At 48.3% G+C, this 23,086-nt stretch overlaps 1 protein-coding gene across 1 annotated transcript; it reads left to right on the top strand.

Annotated features, from left to right (window-relative positions):
* Positions 1-2,334: 2,334 nt before the first annotated feature.
* LOC135371650 (uncharacterized) lies at positions 2,335-23,062 on the top strand. The gene is made up of 4 exons (XM_064605636.1): positions 2,335-2,629; positions 4,623-4,688; positions 6,122-6,201; positions 22,955-23,062. The coding sequence occupies exons 1-4, from the start codon at positions 2,372-2,374 to the stop codon at positions 23,004-23,006; spliced, it is 456 nt and encodes a 151-aa protein (XP_064461706.1). The 5' UTR covers positions 2,335-2,371; the 3' UTR covers positions 23,007-23,062.
* Positions 23,063-23,086: the final 24 nt, after the last annotated feature.

Genomic DNA, 23,086 nt, shown 5'->3' with positions numbered 1-23,086 from the left:
ATTTTTATTCCACAGTATTCAGATAGATGAACACTACAGCTAGTGTCCCGATTCCCCTGGCACGAAACAGTCGCCTCATCTCCACCGACCCCGGTTCATCCGTCGCATTTCGGCCGCCTTAGTGGAGTGACCCGCAAGGGTTTTAACTGAAGAATTGCTTGGGAGGCCAAACATTCTTATAACCTTTCATTTTTGAATGGCAAGGCTAAAGCGCGTCAGGTCCATATGCCTCAAATATGCTGAATTTTGTTGTCCAACTCATCCGTTTGTGGTGGAACTCATTTATTGCTTCGAATGGCGCTTCTGACAGAACTGTTAATAAAGCTCATCGGAGATCAGTCACTCGTTCCTTGCTATCAATGTAGCGTTTCGATGGAACGGGTCACTTGGAGCTAAAAGCATTGTGTTCGTGGATTTGTAGTTCTGTACAGGTGTCATGTAAAAAGTCATTTATGATGACTCCTCCACTTCTTTCTCCGCTTTCCGCATTCGTATAACTCATAGCACGGAAAAATGGGCAGTAATTTGTGATACACTAAAGGGGTTGCGACAGGTCAACCCAGATTATGAGAGATAAACCCAAAACCAGCATTGAAACTTTCACAGAGAAGAGGGTAATAGAAGAGGAGAAAGTGGCTCCGCGAATAACGAAACTCATGCGGCTCTGCCATCACAGCCCTCGCTGCCGCCAGTGAGGCAGCGCAGGAGAAATCACGTGCTTACGACTGCCAATGGGAACGGACGCAACTCTGAGCTCTGTGACGTCTCCGTTTAGCTCGGGAGTGTGTTCGAGGGCTTGTATCTCGCTAAGGACGGCATGTAGAAGAATAATTCTTTTTTCCTCAGTATACTGGCGTGCAGAACAATGCACCCATGATGTACTGAACCACATCTATGAAAGCGTCCCTTCCCCTTTAGGACACAGTAGTCTGGCGTCGTCACACGTGCAGACCGGGCCAGCCGTTTCAGGCTACTTTCTTCGAGTGTTTTTACGAATTTTATCGCGCAACAACCGTGTCAACACACCGCACAACAAAACATTTCGCATGGTGGTCCCTGATGCGCAGATTTATAGGTGAGACAGGGTTTCGAGTCGTGTTAACCTACATGGATCTGGCACAAAAGACTTGTGTCCACGGCAACAAGAACGGCTACGATCCAGTCCAAGGAGATCACACTGAGAAGAGCGTGCTGAAGCGCAGAATAATGAAAATACTTGTGCAATTTATCTTGCACTTACTGTACTCAATATTAAGCTTGATCTTGCATGCTCATGACTTTGTAAAGACTGTTTTACAGGATACAACTTTATAGTGTTGTTGAAAGCACATATCATAAAATTGTATCTTTTCCTCCAGCTAGGGAGAATCAACGCAGGGGGAATATCCACTGTCCGGAAGAGTCGGGAAGGATCGTTAGCCACACTTCATTGCTCTACCCTATCCTTACAATTGCTCCGATTAGGTTAGTATGCCACGTGACCCATAGCCACTAGTACGGTTGCTGTGATACCACGGATGTTCGCATATAGTTTTCTGATTGGAAACGACACCAGGGGCTCGATGTTGAACCTTTCGTTATTCCGTGGTGGTGATGGTGGTGCTGCAAGAGTTCGCCGTTCAGAGCTGGGCAATGGCAGGACAAACGCTCTGTGGGGGTAGAAGTGCGTCCTGGGTCAACCTCTAAGGGAACTGCGCCTGGGAAAGGTTCACGGGTTCGAATACTGGTGCCAAAATGGCATCGTTCTTTTCCCGTGAGTTGTGGAAAACGGGAGGCGTACGTCATTTTCTGACACTTATGCAGTTCATAATTGCGGGAAAAATTACGTACGCCTGCCTTTCCCAGCAAATCAGGGGAGATAATGATGTCATTCCGGATTATGCTTGGCTGAGAGCGTGCTATGCGGCGAATTTGTGTTTTGGTTTGGAAATTTTGAAAATATGGAAATTCGGTTTCGAAGTTGATAAGGAACACGCAATTTTCAACGCCGTTTGTACGATTGAAGTAGAAACCACAAGATGCTGAATACGCTGTGGCGGTTTAGAATTCCGAGACGTACATTCCGTGCATTGATAGCATCCGAAAACGGCTGTTATAAAACTCTCGAATAACACACAGTTGATACATTCTACTCGCTCTCCGAAGCCCATTTATTGCGGGACTACAAGCTTTCTTTGTATCCATTTGCGCTGCTGGTAGTCAGTTTGAAATTTACGAGGCGTTTCAAAAGTATTTCAAAGTTGTGCGGCTGTATGTCCTCTTTCTTCGTGGAAGCGCATGAAAAGGGCAGTATAAGTAACATGTTTTCTCATAGATGGTCCATATCAGCTATAAACGAGTCGTTCCGGATGCTCTAGGGCACTTCCCTGGAATGAGACGAGCGAGGTTCAAAGAGAATGAAAAAGGTATCCTGTGTGTAATCATGAGCTTGGTGCGTCAAGAAATGTCCGTGCTTCTACTAACGGTCACAGTAGCAGCTTGCGGCGTTACCGCCTATGAGCATTCTGAAAGGGAGTTCAACCTGCTTGACACAGACAGCATTGAAGTGAAGGATGTCGTCAAATTCGCAATGGAAGCAGCGAAGAAGACAGCTCCTGGGGTTTCCGTTTTGGCGAAGAGAGCGGAGTTGGTAAGCTACAGCAATTATTGCTGTGCAGTCTTAAAAATGAGCTTCACCACATAGCACGCTTCCTAGCCAAGCATCATCCCGAATGACAACGTTCTCGCCCCTGATTTGTTGGAAACGGGAGGCGGAGCCTATTTTGTTCCAATTATGTCGTACATAATGGATACGAAATAGGCTCCGCCTCCCATTTTCAACAACTCAGAAGCGAGAACGTTGTCATTCGGGATGATGCTTGGCTAGGAAGCGTGCTATGTGTTCAGGTTCATTTTTAAGAGTGTAAAGTATACTCTAAAAACAGAACTTCACCACAGAGCACGCTGTTAAGTAATGACCATCCCGAATGACATCGTTTTGCCCCCTGATTGGTTGAAAACGGGAGGCGTCCGCATTTTTGGAATACTTATGCAGTTCCAAAAAGGTGTACGCCCTAGCGCTTTCTACAAATCAGGAGTGATAAAGGTATTATTGAGTTCTGTTTTTAGAGTCTAGACTTCTATGGATAGTGAATGTGAGGAACAGTAAGGAAAGCATCAAAGAGTTTAATACCTCTGTCTTATGGACACCCTAATGATCACTGATGCGATTATATTAAAAGCAATATAAAAACAACGGGGTCCATCCGCTGCGTCGGCGGCGGGAGGAAGCTACAATTTACGCGTTTCCCGTTTTTTCTGCTTCCCAAACAGACACGACGCGGCCTCTTATTGGTTGGCGGCATCTCGCGATGATTTGACGTCACGTGCCACGCCTCTTCAGAAAGTGAAAAGGGGGAAAATGTAAACTGGCGTTTTCCTTCGCGTATACATACGAACGATGCAACGGACGAATACCGTTCCTCTTTTATTGCAATCTATGTAACGGTATCTTTCAGATACTTTTTTGTCGTTCACTGTCCCTTTAGGGCTATGTAGAGTCACTGAATAGCTTCACAGTACTGCAACTGATGTGCAACTGCAGGTTCAACGCCAGGGGGCGCCATGTGGGAACGCTATATTGGCTTCGTTAAGTTCGTCTGCTATGTTAATGACGGATCCCGTCGATAGACGTTCAATCTTTCTTCTTTATTCGACCACGCTTTTGTGACTTCCTCGACGACAATGGTTCAAGGCCCTCTAAACAAAATAGCACGTGTTGTTACGGTCAAGGCGCTGGAATTCGCCATGTGAAATACCGTGGGAAAGAAGAAGAAGAAGAAAGAAACTGCACTCTTATTAATGAACTTCACCGCATAGCACGCTCCTAGTCAACCATCATCCCGAATGACATTGATCTCTCCCCTGATTTGTTGAAAACGGGAGGCGTACGCCTTTTTTTTTTTTTTTGTACCGCTCATGCAGTACATAATTAGTACAAAAATGGCATACGCCTCGTGTTTTCAACAAATCAGGCGCGAGAGCGTTGTTACTAGGGATGATGGTTGACTAGGAACGTGCTATGCGGTGAAGTTCATTTATAAGAGTGCAGTTCCTTTCTTCTTTCTCGGGGTATTTCACATGGCGAATTCCAGCGCGTTCACCGTAACAAAACGTGCGATGCGGATCGTGCTATGCGGTGAAGTTCATTTTGAAGAATATGCGGTTCCACTGGCGTGTTAACAAAATGCCGCCGAGCTGCCGATCTTGTCCAATGGGAGAGCAGCACTCGCTGTGTTGCCAGTCGGCTGTCGGCATAGTGACGGGGAAAAGGAATGCCATACTCTGAGCCAAGCTATTCAGTGACTCTAGGACTATAGCTTTATGTGACCCACTAACGTAGGTAGCTGTGTATGTGCATCCGTAACACTTATGTAGAAGGAAGAGAGAGAGAGAGAGGAGTTGCAATGGCATCGAAAAACGACTACGGGAGCCAGAAGATCAGGATGAGAAGGTGGCATACAGCTATACCACATTTAAACGCGTTTGACACAATGCCTAAAGATGTAGCCTTTTTTTTTCTTGTTTGATTTAGTTGACTTCACAATTCATTTCATTCAGTAATTATCGTTTCCCTCATGCAGACTTTTCAGAACCTACAGTACCGGCTGTACCTTGATCTCAGCTACTGCGACGAGACTGGGTCTTGCGTGCGTATATATTTTTTTATTCTCTTTGATTTGTCGTTAAACGGACGGTTGCGTCAGGAAACCCATCTATGAAAGAATACCACTATGTCCGGCATTGGAATCCAATCCGAACCCAATCCAACTTTTTCGTTCAAAAACTGATTAAATATTAAAAAAACGAATTTTAAAGATCAGCTCTGCTTCGGCAGCTGCAGAGGCTAAGCCGACAATGACATCACCGTGACGTCACTCCTTCGTGACGTCACGCTGATGTCGTCGCCGCTGGAGCTGATGTCATTGCCGGCCATTGATGTCAGAGGAGGGTATGAGAGGGCAGCCCTCAGAGGAGAAATACGCCATCCAGACTCCCACTGTGCCGCGCTTCTCCCTTCCCTTTTCAGCTTTTCTTTCCCCTTTTGATCCTTTCCCCTTTTCTGGCGTTCCTTTTCACAAGGCCGTGCTCTGATTGGTGGTGTAGAGAATGACGTTTTCCGCTTTTCCCAGAGAAGGAGTTCCGCATACTCTCAACATCCGGTATCTGCTCTTTCGTGTGTTCCATCGAATAGCAGTCAAACTGCACCACTATTCCGCGTGGGATTTTCGATACCATGGTCAGTGGTCCGCGAGGAATAAAATTACACCATTGTTTCGAAATTGACTGGAACGGATACGAGAGTTCCGTTAATAAAAAAAATAAAATAAAATTGCGCAAGTCCGAAGTACCGCAAGTCTGAATTTGAGTTAGTGCGCTTTGACGTGCGACTGATATTCGGCTGCTAAATTTTCGCAGAAGCCTTATGAAAAACCTCCAGGATTTTTCGCTGGGATTGTCTATTGGTGCCATAGGCTATCGAATAGATGAAGAAAAACGCTACGTTCACTTATAAGTGAAGGTAGCGTAGTGAAAGTAGCGTGAAAGTAGGAAGCGTGCTAATTCAACCTGAAAATTAGCCAATTGAGCAATATATTAGCCAATTGGCTAATTTTCAAGTTGAATTAGCAAAATTAGCTTAATTAATACGTGACATCTGTGGTTACTACCACAACGTGTACAGAAACCTAGCAGGATTAAATACCATTGACCAGATATGCATCCGCAGCATACCTTTTCATTTTTTTTACACGGCTGCTGAAACCCCCTGTATATACCCCTTTCTCCAGTTGTTACGCACTATAAGCTGTCTTACCATTCTGTATTTTATGATCTTGTCTTTATTTTGGACTCCCTCTTTCCTTCTTCGTTTGCTATATACTTCATTGCGTGGTTTTTCTTTTTCTTTTTTTCTTTCACGTGGTAAGTGGGGGGCCCGCACGAAAGCCTTGCTTGCTTGCCTGCCTTGCTTGCGAAAGCCTTGCATTGCTCCTGTAGGTCCACTATTGTGTGATGGAATAGTAAACAGTGACAGGAGGGACGTAGCAAAAGTTTCGTGTATTTCTTTCACTTTCGCCCTCAGGATTTACGCGACTGTTTCGCCCATGTCATCCAGCCCACGCAGTATCCCGAATGGTTTCTCAAAGAGTTTTCATGCTTGCGGTAAGGAACGCATCTTCACCATGAGTTCAGTGACTGAATCTCAGTTTTCTTCACTGTCTCTCACGATTTTTTCCTGTTTTTATCTAATATCCATACGCTATAATAGTACGTCTGTGCGCATGCGAGAACGAAAAGGTTGGAGACACCACGTGACAAGGCGTCTGTCCACTCAGAAAGCAGCAATACGGGGGTTTTCTCACGCGGACCACAACACTATGGCGAAAAATATAGAGCAACGTGGTGGAACTGCTCGCCGTAGTCGGCTACATCACGACTACCGCAGGGGGTTTCGCACGTCCTGGGCCGACTTCACAGGGAACTGCGCAGACATTTGTCTCTTAGCCTCTGAGGAAAACCTAGGGAAGCGTGCAACCTAGCAACGTGGACCTCACGTGCAGTTGTTGCAGTCCTCCTCAGGTACCCGCGGATGCGGCTGTAGAATATGTACCACTGCGCCCACACACCTTGTTGGAAGCCCATTGGTCGAAACTGTGCGCACGCTCCGATTGGTCGACAATGTTCTTAAATCGCATTTTGTACGCGCGTATGTGCGTGCAACGTCTCGGCAGTTTCACCAGCTCCCGTGACTCAGTGGTTAGCGCGCTGGCCATGTCACGTCGAGATTGGGAGGTACCCGGATTCGAATCCCGGTGCCGGCTGTGCTGTCTGGGGTCTTTCCTGGGTATTCCTCAGACGCTTTCAGGCATATGTCGGCACAGCTCCCTTAGAAGTTAGCCCAGGACGCACATCCCCGTCAGTCATGACGTTGCTCACCTCTGTGAGGCCGAGAACGGCGGGCCCTTTCATTAACACCACCATCACCACCACCTCGGCCGTTTCAGCATAGTTTCGAAATAGCACGGCACGGCCGGCACGTGTCCTCCTATGTTCCGTGTTCTGGTTTTGTCCAATGACAGAACACTTTGTAGAAACATGTTCGGGGGTTTATCCGTGCGTCAATGTGATTCTAAGCGCAATGTGCTATTTCTGGACACACCTATTATCCCAGGAACAGTCTATAAGCTGCAGAACTGGAATGCTTCATGAGTTGGAGCGATTGGAGCATGAAGAATACGTTCGTCCGCCGTCGGATTTCGAGGACTGACAACAAAGACAGGATCACGTGCCACACAAGCGCTTTCCGCTTCGCTGTAATGTATGATGCACTGCAAGCAGCGAAAAACGATGCTCATCATGAAATGGTACGCATTCATGAGACCGGCTTAGTACTAGGAATTGAACAGTATGTTCGTTCTGCTTCAAGTTCGAACTTTGTTCCTGTGTGTGAGCAACGCAGTATGTACGCACCCATGTATCAGGTCTTTGAATTAGTGCTTTGTGTCAAACAAATGTTTCTTTCAGACCAAAAGTCGCTTTAGTTATTTTGGATACAGAAAAACGGATGCAGGCGTGAAATCCAGTAGAAGTCGATGGTAGCCAGGACCGGCCGAAAGGTCAGCCCAACATTGAGGCTCCTGATTGGTCGACTGGTTATGCATAATGTGTACAATGGTGCAGCTTCATTGGCGGTGTGTCCAGTGTTGCGTGCAATAACCCAAATCATGGGCTCTATGTGGAGCTGTTGGAGCCTGGAAGTTGGAACATATTTGAGAGTGATCCAACGAGACGGTTCCTGGTGCACGGGGGGAAATGAAAAAGCTGTGGGGGCCGTACGAAAGGCTGGCCTACTGTCACAGCGTATTGGCGCACGATACGACACGATAGGACACGGCATTGACAGGACACGAGTGATTTTTGAGCTTGTGACACCTCGCACAAAATTATGCGGGATAAAGGTAAGGGTCGTTATTTACATCGACGTGAACGTAAGTTACAAAATTTACCACGAAAGGGACAAAAGACGCGTAGCAAATTATCACCACGGATGTTGAAACTCATCCGATTGCTGACCTCAAGCACATCTGTCAGTCAGAGATGGGCAGTAATTATCATATATTGTGTTATTACAAGGACGTCATACGTGCTAGAAGGCAGTATTAAACGCGATAGCATTTCTTTTACGCATGTTTGGGGCCTCGGGTGTCTTCATCGCCGTTATAGTAGGCAGCTTTTGAAGGGTTGGAAGGATTAGAAGAGATTTAGCAGATTGGAAGGTCTTTTCCACAACAATTCATAAAACTTGATAAGTCCAACACTCGACGTCTTTGAAGTGGCCGACATAACGCTGCTGATCGTGCATTCGGCAGATCGTGCATTTGTCGTGAAGTTTTCGTATAGAGAGCTTCCGCTGTGCAAAAACTCCCTATTGTGTGCCTCTCTTTGATTCCGTGTTATCACGACGAAGCAACTGTGACTGTGAGCGACATTAAGACGTGGCAGAGGGAGAGAGGCCAGCGGGAAGGAGTGGAGGGAGTTGGTGTGCGTCCTAGGCCAACTTTAGTGGGAACTATGCCGACGTTCGTCTTGAAAGTCTGGGGAAATCTCAGAGAAAATCATAGCCGGTGGTAGGATACGAATTCACCATTTCCTTATATTCCGCACGACCTTGGCTGCCAACAACGAGCGGACGCTTTCATCAGCTCAGCCATACCGCTTGTCGCTGAGTGTCTGCGCAGCGCGTCTCAGGTGATGTCGTGCACGGTGTCTGGCAACACGGACACCAACGAGTTAAAGCGTAGGTGGCTTTGCTGCAGATCATCCACACAAGTAACGGGGTGTTTCAGTTAAATCCTGGGGCTAAATAATTCGCGGACGGGTGCACTAATCGAAGAACTTTCTTTTTCACAAGTATCTGTCCGATAGCACCTACAAGCTGCACACCGTGTGAATGAGTTGGAGGCGCTCATTATTTAAATAACAATTGAATCAGTTTCATGAAAAATCATAACTTCTAAATCAAATCGCTAAAACAGTGCTAAACATAATACGGACGACACAGGACGGACGCACTGTACTTTCAACAAAGAAACTTCTAAAGATAACTTCTGAAGCAGGGCCTCGTCGGAATTAAAATGGGTAGTACCCCTTTTGGGACCTTCAGTGGGCATCTTTTAGAGACAAATCTGCCACCGAAGCGGGTCATTTGTTGCAGCAATTAATTCGTTTCGGTTTACATATTTTTGTCGCGGCTGGACGCGGTGAAGTGCAAAAGGACGCTCTTCCGCTGTCTTATCCACCAATGAATTACGTGATTACAACAATAAATTACTCCAATGAATTACGTCATTTTGCGCTTCGCCGCGAACATCGGCGGCAAAAATATGTAAACCAAAGCCAATTAATTTGTGCAACAAATAACCCGCTTCGGGGGCAGATTTTTCTCCAAAAAGTGTCCACTGAAGGTCTGAAAAAGCTTAGTACCCGTTTTAATGTCGACGGCGCCCTGCTTTAGAAGTTCTGCTTTTTCACCAAACTCATTTGTCTTTTTATTTAAATCATGAGCACCTCCAACTCATTCACACGATGCGCAGCTTGTAGATGGTATCGGACAGATACTTGCAAAAACAGAAAGGTCTTCGATTGGTGCACCCGTTCGCAAATTATTTAGCCCAGGGATTTAACTGAAACACCCTGTAGAGTTTGCAGACGTGCAACCATTGCTGCGGTAGGTGCAGACGCGCTGGCCCAAAAACGCGGAACGTAATTGGCATGCGGCCGATGATCCCAAAAAGCGGCGTGGGTCTAACGTGCCGCCGTTAGACTCGTACAGGTGTTCAGACATGCGCACCAAAGAGTACAGTGGGTGCGTTAAGTAAGCGCGCTCTTTTGGCGCACTCAAATCGGGGGTGTGACACTCACGGAGTACGCCACTAAAGAGCGAAAAGCAAATTTGCAGCGCTACACTGCTCGAACGCTGATGCTGCTTCCTGTTGTCTGCTCATGCAGTACACAGACGGAGCACGCGTTGGCTAAGTGTGAACCTATAGTAACGTTGGAAGAGACAACTACGGTTGTGAGGACTCCAACTTGTAACAGCGAATGAAATGAAAAGATGGGAATTTGTGACGGACGTCATCATAGGAGCTTTTTACTGTGAAGACGGCTGCATGGCGTGAAGATGTCTGCAGTAAAGCACAGCATTTCCCCCGAATAACCGCCGATATCCGCGTCGAAGTTGACCACTAATGCAAAAGGATGATAACAGTTATAAAAATATTAGTTTACTGAAACCGGAGCATGGGGTTACATATACAAGGTCCGTATTTTGCTTCCGGACCCGCATTTCGAAGGTCGTCCCGCCACCGCTGAACAGGTAGTACATCACGAAAAATCTCTAGCACACGGGCGCTTGTCGTCTGCTTCCATGCACATATTTGAAACGGGAGCTCGAAAAGCGCCAAAAGCGGCGGGTGCGCGAGGGGCGATTGTGTCGCGTTAAGTGTGTGGAGTCTGAAACACTCGCGCTCAGGGGCGCCTACTAAACGCACCCAGTCACTTTAACCAAAATAAAATGCCTTTGCAGGCGAAACCCGTGTTTCTGCGCGAAGCCCACGCCAACCTATGTTGTCGGTGTAGTGGATGAGGCAATTAAACACAGAAGGACAAACACAACAAAACTTCCTACGGTCGTGCTTGCCGTTGGGCGGCACGTAAATCACGTGCAGTCACAGCGGACGGACGGACCGCATTTGCATCTGCTGCAGTGTTGTTGTATTTCGTACGCGTTTGACGTTGCTCCATGGAGTACAGCGAATTTTTATAATGCGAATAGCTAACACGTTGATTAATTCGTAATATTAATATTTCTGTGTACTACGTGAGTAATATATTGGTAATTAAATCCAAGGTTGTCAAGAAAGAAAATACAGAATACGGACAATTTGGGAACTACTTATTGAGAGTCTTTGAACATCGTGTCATCACCGCCACCAACACAGCATATTGCGTTCTCCAGCAACACGTTCTCCAATCGTGTTTTTTAGATGAGACGGTTACATTTTAACAGATTGTCAAAGGGTCAGTCCTCTGCTGCGCTCCTTTTCCGCCGTAGAAGGAGTCTTGCAAACGGGGGTAGCAGTCTCCGAGATAGCGCCAATCAATTTCGAGCAATGCTGACTCTTTGGTCGCAGTGTGGAGGAGTCCTGATGACGAGTGATTAAAAATGGTTTGTGTATGAGTACGGCGACCACAGGAGAAGTAACATGAGTCCGACCCATCCAAGAATAAGCCGACGTTGTCTGCGGTCCTCACACAGTATCTTAACATTTCCAATATGGTCTTTGTCCAGGGACTTCCTCTGTGCTTCATCCCTAGTCCTTACAGCTTGCGATACTTCGTATCTATTCTTTCCAATAAGGTTGACAACCAGGCCATATCAGTTCATCGAGAGATCCACCTCTTAAAGGGACGGTAGCATCCGTTCAATCGATTTCGAAACTATTGTGTCATTTTATTCGTCGGTTACCACTGGCCACGGCCTAGCCGCTCAGCCAGCTCCAGCTCCAGCCGCCAGCTGTGCCTGTTACGTCACATGACGCGAGTTTGGTGCTTAAAAAGAACACCGCGCCATGGACGTAACCCTAGTTCTTCGACGCGCTGACCATTAAACCTGTTGCCAACCGTCCTTGCCTTGTGACGCTTCACTGGTGACCCGAACGTCATGGACCACATCATGAGCTACAAGACACGTCCAGTCACGTCGTCGAGTAAGACTGGGAAACCCGCGGAGGACGTCAGCGTACGGAGACAACAAAGCTGGCACCGTCATAGCGGCGGCAGAGATGGTCGGGGTTTTCTCAGAGAGGACTCCTATGCGAAGACAGGTTGAAGAGTCGATGAGCTGCTTGCGTGAAATGTTAATAGTGAGACAGAAGCGCTGCTGGAAGTCAGCTCCCAAGATGGCTTGGTTGACACCTGCTACCGGGAATAGCGAGGGAAAACTTCGACGTAGGTCGAGGATAACGTCGAGCACCTGCAGACGGTATACGGGAATTGCCGTGTGGTTGACCTGCTGTGAGATGGAAGATGGGAGAACGGTATCGGTCAGAACCCATAGCAGGTAAGACGCTGACTTCAGCGCCAGTGTCGGCCAAAAAGCGAGTCTTGCTGACGTGGTCGACAATGTGGAACAGGCGACTCCCGCGTGAAGTTGAGGCAGGGGTGCAGCTTGTCGCCGTCAGTGCGCCCCGGGCAGGCTTCCCGACCAGCCGCAAGGTCTGCGCATCGCTCGGCATGGTCTCCGAAGCTGACGTCGTGCCAGCAGAGAGGAGTTGGGGATGGATTCTTGCTTACCAGGGAAGACGAATGGCGGCGAGAGCGGAAAGGACGGCTGCAGGAACGGCGGCGGCGAGGGAAGGCTTGAGGCCGGGATCGTCCCCGAGCTTGCGAGAGGGCCGCCACACATTCGCGGAGACCGGATATGTCCTGCTAGAGCGCATCGAGTCGGGAGTTCATCGGATCTCGAGGCGTGCTGTCAACATGGTGAAGGGGTGGACAGCGTAAGGTGTCGGCAAAAGAGGCAACGGTAGGACCGCCGACCTCTGTGATCTAGTCTGCCTGCTGCGCCAGGTCTTGAAGAGTCAGGCTAGAGGCGGGGTCCAAGATCATCTGCTCCTGCTGGAGCAATCGCTGAAGGAAAAGCTCTCGGACGACATTTCCTTCGAACCCGTGCGCGCGATGATGGATCGGAGCATCTGGGTGGGGCAGCGTTGACCCAGTTCCTCACACCGCCAGTTGCCTCCGGTCTTTCGTCCCGTCGGTCTCCGTTCGGGCCGTTTTCTCTTCGATCCACAATCTGGCGCATCCTGGCGTCAAGATTACCCAAAATCTTATCGCAGAGCGCCACGTCTAGCCGTCCATGCACCGCGCCTGGGTTCGAAGTTGCCTCGCCTGCCATCGCTCGAAGATCCATTGGCACACCTTCACCCCACTCGGCAGGTTCCAGCCTCCTGACGCCCGTTTCACCGCGGTCCACCTGGACATCGTTTGCCCGCTCCCTCCATCTACTGGGTACCGATACCTCTTGACTGCAGTCGACCGGTACACCAGGTGGCCCGCCATGGCGAACATATCTGCCGAAACCGTCGCTTCCACTTCCCTGACGATGTGGGTTTCTCGCATTGACGAGCCGTGTCAGATCACCACCGACCAGGGTCGGCGATTCAAGAGTCGCCTCTTCGCTTCTTTTACGGCACTGCTTGGTACCTCTCGGCTTCGGACGACCTCCTACCATCCCGTGTCCAAAGGCCTGGTCGAGATGCTGTACAGTCACCTCAAAGCTGCCCTGGCTGTGCATGAAGACCGCGGCCACTGGGTGTACAAGCTGCTCTTCGTGCTCCTGGGAATTCGAGCTGCCCTCAAGCGCGATCTCGGCTGCAGCTCCGCCGAAGTAGTGTACGACTGCGCTGTTCGATTTCCCGTGGAGTTTCTTTGCTCCCAGCACGCAGACCCTGGCCCCATCACTGCTCCTGGATCGCCTCCACCGTGCTTTCGCGGTCTTCCCCCGGGGTCCACTCGTTCCACTCCAGGCCGGCACTCGTATGTACCCCAGCCCCTCAGTACCGCCACCCACGTCTTCCTTCGCACGGACGCCGTCAAAAAGCCACTCTCCCCTCCTTATTCTGCCCGCACACTGTCCTCGACCGGTCCGAGAGGACTTAACGCATTTCTATTAACCGCCGTGTGAACACCGTCAGCTAGGACAGGCTCAAGCCGGTTTTCGTGGTGACCGTCGTCTACGCTGTCGACGCCGCCCTGTCCGGGCTCCCAGCAAGCATGTCACCTGGGCTCCCACCTGCTCCCTGTCCTTATCGAGGGGCCATGTAGCAGCTGCCTCCGTGACCTCGCCAACGACGACTATTAACAGCTCCGGCTGCTCGTCACGTGGCGCGAGCTTGATGTTTAAAGGAGCATGGAAATGATCGGAATAAAATATGGCGGGAGAAGTAGAAATTACGATTCTGAGCCCTGTGATACATATTCGCACAAAATGTTTGAGGGTAGCGCGCAATTCTGGAGCGCCAGGGAGCTTTGAATATCGCGGCAGAAATCTGTTTCCGTTTCATAGATGCGACCGCACCGTGCTTTTTACACATACTATCAGACAACCTCAAAGTGGACAATCGTGATCTTCTTACCCTATCCGATTGTCATGCCTGTAGGATTCATCATTGTCCACACGTCTACACTGCAATACCCCAGGTTAACTGTTATCAGTATTATTTTGTTCACAACACATCTGCTGAATGGAATCAAACTGCGTGGTTTGTCCCGAAAACAGCTTCTCTGTCCTCGGGGTGGGTGGGGTGATGGTGGGGGAAGGTGCGGCCAGCCTGCTCCGGAGTGGCGGCTCGGTACACCCAGGGAGGGAGAAGAGGAGAGGGTGAAAGAGGGATGGGAGAGATGATGGTGAGACACGAGAGGGAGGCCCGTGCAGTCACTCTCGCTCAGGGACTCGTGTAGTCCAAGAGAACTCCCCGACACAGAGAACATGTGAGCATCCATCAGCAGCCATCATTGGGATGCTCCCTGTGCCACTGTAACCCCAGGATCGCCCCATCATCCTTCTCTGTCCTTGATGCCGTACAGCGATGCTTACTCCTCATGAGTTCCTTCCTGACTGTGAACATCTTCTACGCGTGCTGTTTATCTTGTTGTTTGCTTGTTGGTTGCTTATTCTCATTGTTAATTATACGTGTCAGTGCCCGTTTGACCTGTTTCCAGTCCAGAGTTCAAACCGGACAATCTGCTATGGCCAGCAATTGCTAGCTGGAATTACGCTTAGAAATAGGGAATAGTAATCATCATTATAATAACCAATTATAATATCCGAAGCTCTCGATGCTCGAAAGTCCGAGCTCGACGTTTCGTGTTCCTTCGCAACTACTACGCGTAGGAGAACAATACTAATTTTCTCGATACTGTGACTTGTAGAGCAATTTATGGACCCGCTAGTGAAACACACACATCAAAGTGTAACAGATTCTTTTTAAACTAAAAGGAACAGCGCGACGAAACAGACGAACACGAAAAGTACGCGACTGCGACAAGCGCTGATATCCGACTAACTTTATTCCTGGTTATGTACAAGTGTGTGCCTAAGACGCATGCGCGTATGAAGTGACAAGTAATATCTGGTATACCTGATGTTTCACAAAGGTCCCCAGGCTGAATAATCCGTAACCAAGTGGCTTTATTTGAAAGCTTTCTTTTCAGTGATCATCCCTGAGACATCGTCCATAACGTCATTTCCATACGCTAATTAAATAAACAACACTGGTATCTTTTGAGTTTTACATCGGACGATTTCCGATCCTCTGTTTTGGAGTGGACCTTCAGCCAGAAATATCGAAGAAACAAAAAATGCACTGCACAGTTCGCTTTCGTATGTTGTACTAATTGGCCGAATGTTTGGAAGCCCTTTTGAAGGGTGCAGTTATTATTATTGTGTTATTATTATTATTATTGTTATTATTATTATTATTATTATTACTACTACTACTACGTATTATCCCACTGTAGGATAACAGAATGTGCTTAGAATGTTACGCAAATGCAAAAAGGTGTTGAGGGAGTGCAGCGATTGCAACATGCGCTATTTCGTGCGTAATTACAATGTGTGCAGCTGCGCAACCACAATACAAGAATAACATTAAACAAACTTTTGGCTCTCTTGAGCGGGTTTAGATTCTTCGTTATTCTTGTTCCTAATCAGAATCCTTAAAGGAGCATGGAAGTGACCCCCAAATACTTTTTTTGTTTTTCGCTGCAACGTCTTCTGCGACGAATAAAATGAGCTCCTGCGAAAGAACAACGAGCGCAGGTGCCCTACAGATCACGCGCAAGGCTCTGTGCCGCGCACCTTTAAAAAATCCTCTCCACATGCAAAGAGCGCATCGGCGAGCGAGAAGACGTCATGACGTCTCACGGGCTCCGCCACGTGACCAGTGACGTCCAACGGCACAGCTCAAGCATGTATAGGCGGCGCATGAGGCGAAAGGAAAAAAAAAGGAAAAAGGCACTGAGCAGTTTCTACGTCATGCGGGGCGCGTGTTCCGCGACTGCTTTCTCCGACTGTCTTTTGTAAGTTTTATTGGGCAGTGAGAATACGCCGCAGAGCAAAAATATTTTGCATGATGACTCCGGGTGGACAGCTTCACAGATGAAGCAGGGTTTCCTATCCATGTTATATGTCACTTCCATGCTTATTTAACACTGAGCTAGAAACGAACTTCTGTCCGTGAGATACACAGGAAATTTAGTGAGCAGCTCTTATCGCACCCAACCCATACCGACAACGTATTCTATGATCAATAGAATTTGCGAGTAGTTTATTATCGTTTCCACCTGCATGCCGTCAACATTTTCTTCGGGACGCTTGCGGCAGTTGGGAGACGCAAAATACAAAAAAAAAAAAAAAACGCACTCAGCTCTCGAATATATTGGACGAGGTGCGAGTGTTTTCGGATTCCCCCGAAGACAACTCAAGGAAACTGGTCTGCTCTCACCTGAAAAAAGCATTTTGTCACGAATAAAAAATAAAAGTTGGCAGACATGTTGGAAGTTAAGGTGGCATGAATTCAACGACAACGACGGAGCTATTTATTTTGAGGTCACCTGTCTCTACGCACACGGTTCGCTTTGTCCATTGTAGCCTGCATCAAGATCTACTTCTGTACGTACGCTTCCTAGGACTACCCATAATGCCGCTGTTCATCACCGTATTCACACGCAATACCGTCCCTGCTGCTGCTCCGGGCGACAAGAAGCCGGTATGCGAGCGATGTAACTCTTCACACGCTATGACATGTGATCCCGCAAACGCCACTGTAACTTTTTCCTGTGAGGCACGTGACACCGACGCAGTGTTGCCAAGCTGCATTCGCATTTTCCCCCTCGGATTGGACGGACAATTTCCCCAAATGACCCTAGATCGCGAGTTTGTCCGGCGGCGGCAGATATATTCGTTAAACTCATCGAGAAAAAATACGAGTAAACGATATTACATAAGCAGAACCTTGTCCTGTGGTGATAAGCCAGTCGGGGAATACGAATAAGTGTGTGAGAAAGTTGTATTTGCGTCGTGATTTCATGGTACACTCAAGATTTCACGATGGGTTGTTCCCATAACAAACAAGCAGGATATGCCAAAGGCGACTAGGTGAGAGGAGGCAAGGGGGAAGCCAAAAGAAAAACGTGGTACCCTGTGCGAAGGTGGATGTGCGGAGCACATGGGCGCTTCGATCTTGAAGTACTTGCCGTCAGTGCTTGGGAAAATTACGGTACGCAGTGAGATCAGCTATCAGCAAAAGTACTTTTGTGAATGGGTTTTTCTTTTGCTTTTGCAAGGGAAAATTATGTATAATGGAATTTTCCGTAGAAGTGTCACAGCAGTAACATTCCCTAGATTTCCAAGGAATTCGTTTTCCCCAGGTACACTGCAAACCATCTAGATCTAGGGAAATTCCCTAGAGTTGGCAACACTGCGCCAACGTCACAGGCAACGTGACGCTTCGGAACGACCAATCCTCATCGCGCCTCTTGTCCTCGTTACTTCGCTTCACTTTGCGCTAAGATAGAGAAGGGGTTCCGGCGACGTGACGTACGGGACAGGATCTTCACGAAATTGAGCCCTCAAAGGGGTTTCGAGCACTTTCATACATGTGGTTCATCACATCATGAACGCATTGTACGGCACGCCAGAATGCTGAGGAGAAAATAATTACTCTACTACGTGTCGTACGTAGCGAAATACAAGCCGTCGAACACACTCCCGAGCGGAGCGTTTACATCACAGAGCTCAGAGTTGCGTACATCCCCATTGGCAGCCGTAGGCGCCTGACTTCTCGTGAACTGCCTCACTGGCGGCGGCGAGGGCTGTGACATCAGAGCCGCATGCGTTTTGTTGTTCGCGGTGCCCATTTTCTCCTCTTCTATTAAGGGTGGTTTAGAGTCCGGCAGAGCAGGGCGTGACGACGCGCATGGCACCGCCGCATATCGCGAGCCGACGCCGGTGAGTTCATAGTTCGACGACGTTCGCTGAAGCCCAGCGAGGCGGCGACGCGCGGTATGTCAGCCGTCGTCGGGAGAGTTGAGCAATGCTCTACAACGGGGGTGGCTAGCGAGCTGTGCACAGCGCAGGTTCAGCTGGACTCGCATTTCCCAACATGGCGTCGCCCATTGAGCTTTTGATTGAAGCTGTTAAGGAACAGTGGCGTAGCCACGGGGGGGCTAGGGGGGGCTCGAGCCCCCCCTACCTGCCAGGGACCGACCCACACAAATCGTGCAAATCCGAGAACATAATATATGTGGGGGGACCAGTGTGACGATCGCGAAAGTTCTTGCAGGTGATGGCGTCTATCTAAGAAGCACTCTTGAATGGTTTTCAAAGTATGAGCTTTCCAAAATACTTCCAATCTCGTGACACCACCTTACTGGTCATGACAGCCTATACATGTAATCGTACTGTGAACCTCTAAATAAACTATTTTCGTTCCTTTTTTTAATCCTCAGTTTGCAGTGTGCACAAGTATGTGTGTGTTGTCGACACAGGATCAGCGGGGGGGGGGCGAGTTTTCGTATCGAGCCCCCCCTACCTTGGAGGTCTGGCTACGCCACTGTTAAGGAACATCTGTGCCTATATAATACACGACGGACGGACTATAGAGACAAGCAAAAGAAGGAGAACAGCTGCGAAGACGTGCAGAACAAGTGCAAGCATCCGAAAGGTTAGTGTGTACACAATACCTCCAACGAACTGTTGTCGCCATGTGCTCTTCTTTCAGTATTTTTGTATTGCCTTATTTTGACGATGCTGTGCTTTCCTAGTGGATGAATGTAAAAGGCAATGGAAAGCTCTTCGGGACAAGTTTGTGAGACATCTAAAAGCCATCGACGCGGCGGGTAGTGGTGGCGCGGGAGTGTCAAATGTCCGAGTGTCCGAGATTTTTCAAATGAGCTTCTACACGGACTGTGGAAGACCTAAAAGGTACGTATTCTTGTAAATGGATGGTACGCGTGCGTCAGAATATTAAATCCAATGGCAAAGTCTTACAAACATGTTCCTATTATGCGTGCATTTGCTGTGACTGGACCCATATCTGGTATGTGTCACCTCTACACTGTAGCACTGCAACACTGAGGGACACGGACACAGAGGTAAGGACACAGAAGGAAACCGGACAACTCACTCTCTACTGCTAGCAGCTTAATTTAAAAAAGACAGTTCAACAGTTGAGAGTCTGCAGTCATCATGTTTCCTTCTTCATCTTAACCGCTCTATACGTGTCCCTGAGTGCTGCAGTGCCACATAGTATAAGCGCGTACAAACTCCCCCTTTATGGCCCTGGCGTGTGACCCGCACGCTGTATATACCCTGTTCTCATGACGGTGTAAAGTGTCTTATTCCTGGTCGAACTGGTCGATGCCTTAATGTAAGGCTGAGAGAACACGCTGCCACCTTGAGAGGAACCCCATCAGGCCACCTGGCCATCCACTGCAGTAACTGCGGTTGCACTACACAATTTCATAACACAGTGGTTAAGGGGCGTTCAGCGGATCAGAGCACAAGAGAGATTGTCGAAGCATTTCAAATAAGAAAAAGGGGGTCACTATGCGACAGCCAGGCATCCGTGTGTATGATAGAGAGGTATCGTTCCTGGAGAAGTGGGACTTGTGGGGAGTGGGGAGAAAAGGGACTTGAATTGTAGACTGAAATGTGACACGTGGAACATTACAACGGAGGTATGCATAAAAGGAGCCTGTTTGGGTGTCAATAAATTTTCTGTTTGTTGGTCCTAGCACAGTGTTTGTCTTCTCCCCTGTCTGTCCTCGTTGCAGTGCTAGTTTACTACGATGGTGTCTCATTTCTTTCAATTTCTGGTAGATCATCAACAGACAGCATATGCTGTCGCACCTGCCATTGAACAGAGTATTATGTATGACCTACATCATGCTATTTATTTGCTCTGTTTGTAAACATGTAATTCTCGTTAACTTCCGTTATCTTTCTGGCGGGGTACCCATAGACAACATCAGCCATGATGTGCAACCGAGCCCGACGACTGTGTCTGCTGCATCTCCTGGTGTTGAGGATGCCATTCTGTATGATTTCGTATGTGCCCCATAGACTACGACTACCTCTGAGTCAACCCAATCCTCAGTGTGTGTCGTTCAGGAGAGCAGTTCTCCCACAGATGCGTCAGCAACACCTGTTGCACGATACACCAAGAAAAGAAAAGAAAGACGGAGTGAGGACTGCAGCAAACTTGATGCCGAGCTCATGCATTGTCTCCGCAAAGAGGCGTCGGAGGACGAGCTCTATGGACTTGCAGTTGCTGCCACCATTGGGCGATTTTCAACTAGAAAAAAAAGCTTTCGCAAAGTTTAAAATACAGCAGATTATTTTGGACATTGAGTTTGACGACACTTTGTAAATAAACTTCACATTTAATTTAATGATTTCAGTGGCTCATCAGTTCAGTGAAGAGCATGAAGGGCTCAGTTCAGTAGCATGTAAATGTATGTGAAATCACATCCTGCACACGTGTTCATCCTGCCAGTCCAGGGCACCTTGTTCCGACACGAAATAATCAGCTAGTTTTTCCCGCTTTCTCACAGCGTGGGCCGACGCGAAATTGCCACCTAGTTGGCCAGTGTTTTCAAGGTGACCTCCAACTCCACGCCATTCCCCATTTCTTCCCAGACTGTTTTCCCTGTCAAGAAATTCTGTGTGGCAATAGTGACTGCTTCCCATGAGGAAGTTGTGCAGGCACACACAGGCTTGGACAACTGCATTTCTCAATCCCTCATCCTCAATGATGGGACGATGAAAAATTCGCCATCTTGCAGCCATTACTCCAAATGCATTTTCAACATCTCTTCGGGCCCTGGAAAGCCGGAAGTTGAAAATCTTCTTCGTATGGTCAAGCCCTCGGCCTGGGAAGGGCCGGATGAGATATGACTTCAAGGGGAAGCCTTCGTCGCCAACTAAGTGAAAGCCTGCTCCACGTGGCAAGTTATAACTGTTCGTCGTGAAACCGTCTGCGATGGCTGACTCTCCAAATACGCCTGCATCGGAGTACCGCCCAGGAGTGCCGGCACACACTGTTATGAATCGGTACATGGCATCTGATACCGCCAAAAGCACAGCACTGTGGTATTTTTTATAATTGAAGTAGTCGGAACCTCCGTTTGAAGGGCACTGGATGCGAACATGTTTCCCATCTATCGCACCTATGCAGTCTGGAAAACTCAATTTTACCATGAACACTCCTGACTGATGAGGTTCCAGTCAGTTGCGATGGGTGCTTCAAGTATATCGGAGACAGTGCTTTCCAAATGGCATGACATGTTTCATGTAATATATTTGACACTGTTGCTCTGCCCGTTCGGTAGTGTTTGTTGTGAGTCACCAGTAGCAAGGTACCTGCATTAAACATACTTGAGACTATTGGCACAGTCATGTGAGAAAAAATCACTCTGCAATCACACAAATGCGAGCGCATGACATTACTACTTAAAACAGCAATCAGCTCTCACTTATGCGTACTAATCACTTGTTGAAATTCCTCCGCAGCAGCCCATGCAGGATACGTTCATGGCAAAAGTCTGAACGCATGTGTGATAAGGCAGATTCAAACGCCACCTCAGACTCACGGCGTGACGTTCGTCCGCATAGATTGGCTGGGAATGGTTCGTCGGGTGGGTTACGTGCGGTCGAACAAGGTGCATGAGCTGATCAAACTTCACTTTAGTCATCCTGCGAAGAAATCAGTTCAGTACTTATTTCGCGTTGGTTTGTACCACGAGCTTTTGAACACGTACCTGAAGTAACGGAAGTGATAATCTGGGTCCACTATTCGCATTTCCTGGACCAGCTGATGAAACTCGCCGTATACCGAACGTCGGGAGTTGATAGCCCGCATGTACGATCTTGTTGGTCTTCTCCTGCGCTTCCATCGCTTATAGGTCAAAATTATAGCGACTTTTTTCTTCAATTCAGTGTCGATGCTTGAGGGCACCAACCGTTTACTCTAGTACTAACGATGGGAACACGGATTGTCTTTAGTCGGATTACAGCACGCGGGCTCAGTTGCCAGATATGACTGCTTTCCCACTACGAAATGCGAAAATCCCCGATAGTGTTTTGGATGTGCTGCTCCAAATCGCGTCAGACTATGAACACGGTAGGATGAGGAAGCCTGGCGTAGCGAACGCTGGCTGTCGGCGCGGAACGCGGGCGGCGGCGGGCGAAGACTACGTCGGACTCTAAATCAGCCTTTATCCTCTTCGCTGTGAAACTTTCAATGTAGATTCACATCGACGTAAACAACCGGATCTTACGTTCATCTCGGATAACGTGGGAAGACGTGTGGCTACCCATTTAACAGCTGTCGCTGTAAGAGTCGCATGCGTTGGTTGTGGGAACATGCATATCAAAGAAGGTGCTCCAGAGCACCGCCCACACACACGACACGCGAATATAGTTCAGCACCGAAGCACATACAGTTGATTCAACACTTTCAGCAATCTGTCCCTCTCCCAGGTGTGTGCTTCACATACTGGACTGCTAGCGTGTAATTGGGGCTGACATTATTCAACCCCTTGATGTCATATTTTCACTTTCTCTTCAACTGCTATAACCAGATGTAATCTAGGCTACTTCCGGCAGCTGGCGATTAATCTTCCTTCGGGCGCCGAGGAAATATTCACATTGGCTTTGTTCTCTGCCAGTGTTGGCCAGATTCCCGCAAAATGCCGCGTAGTCACGATTTGGAAAGCACAATTAGCGGGTTTCGCTTTTCAAACACATGTTCCTCGAGAATGATTCTTGACAAAGTACTTATCATTGCAGACCCAACACTGCGCAGCATCATCCCGCAAGCTTCGCAGCAGACAACGAATGACCTGATACAGCCATACGAAGATTGCTGTACAACGAGTTTAGTAAAGTGTATATGTTACAGAAGAGTCTTTCTGACTGCAA

This window comes from Ornithodoros turicata, chromosome 1 (genome assembly GCF_037126465.1).
Source record: "Ornithodoros turicata isolate Travis chromosome 1, ASM3712646v1, whole genome shotgun sequence".
NCBI lineage: Eukaryota > Metazoa > Arthropoda > Arachnida > Ixodida > Argasidae > Ornithodoros > Ornithodoros turicata.
Note: the sequence above shows the minus strand (reverse complement) of the source record. Positions and strands in the feature narration are given on the sequence as shown.

Coding starts and splice junctions, on each gene's coding strand:
- LOC135371650 (XM_064605636.1), top strand. CDS start 2,372: ATGAGACGAGCGAGGTTCAAAGAGAATGAAAAAGGTATCCTGTGTGTA. Junction 2,630..4,622: donor TGGCGAAGAGAGCGGAGTTG/GTAAGCTACAGC, acceptor TCCCTCATGCAG/ACTTTTCAGAACCTACAGTA. Junction 6,202..22,954: donor AAAGAGTTTTCATGCTTGCG/GTAAGGAACGCA, acceptor TTATCATTGCAG/ACCCAACACTGCGCAGCATC.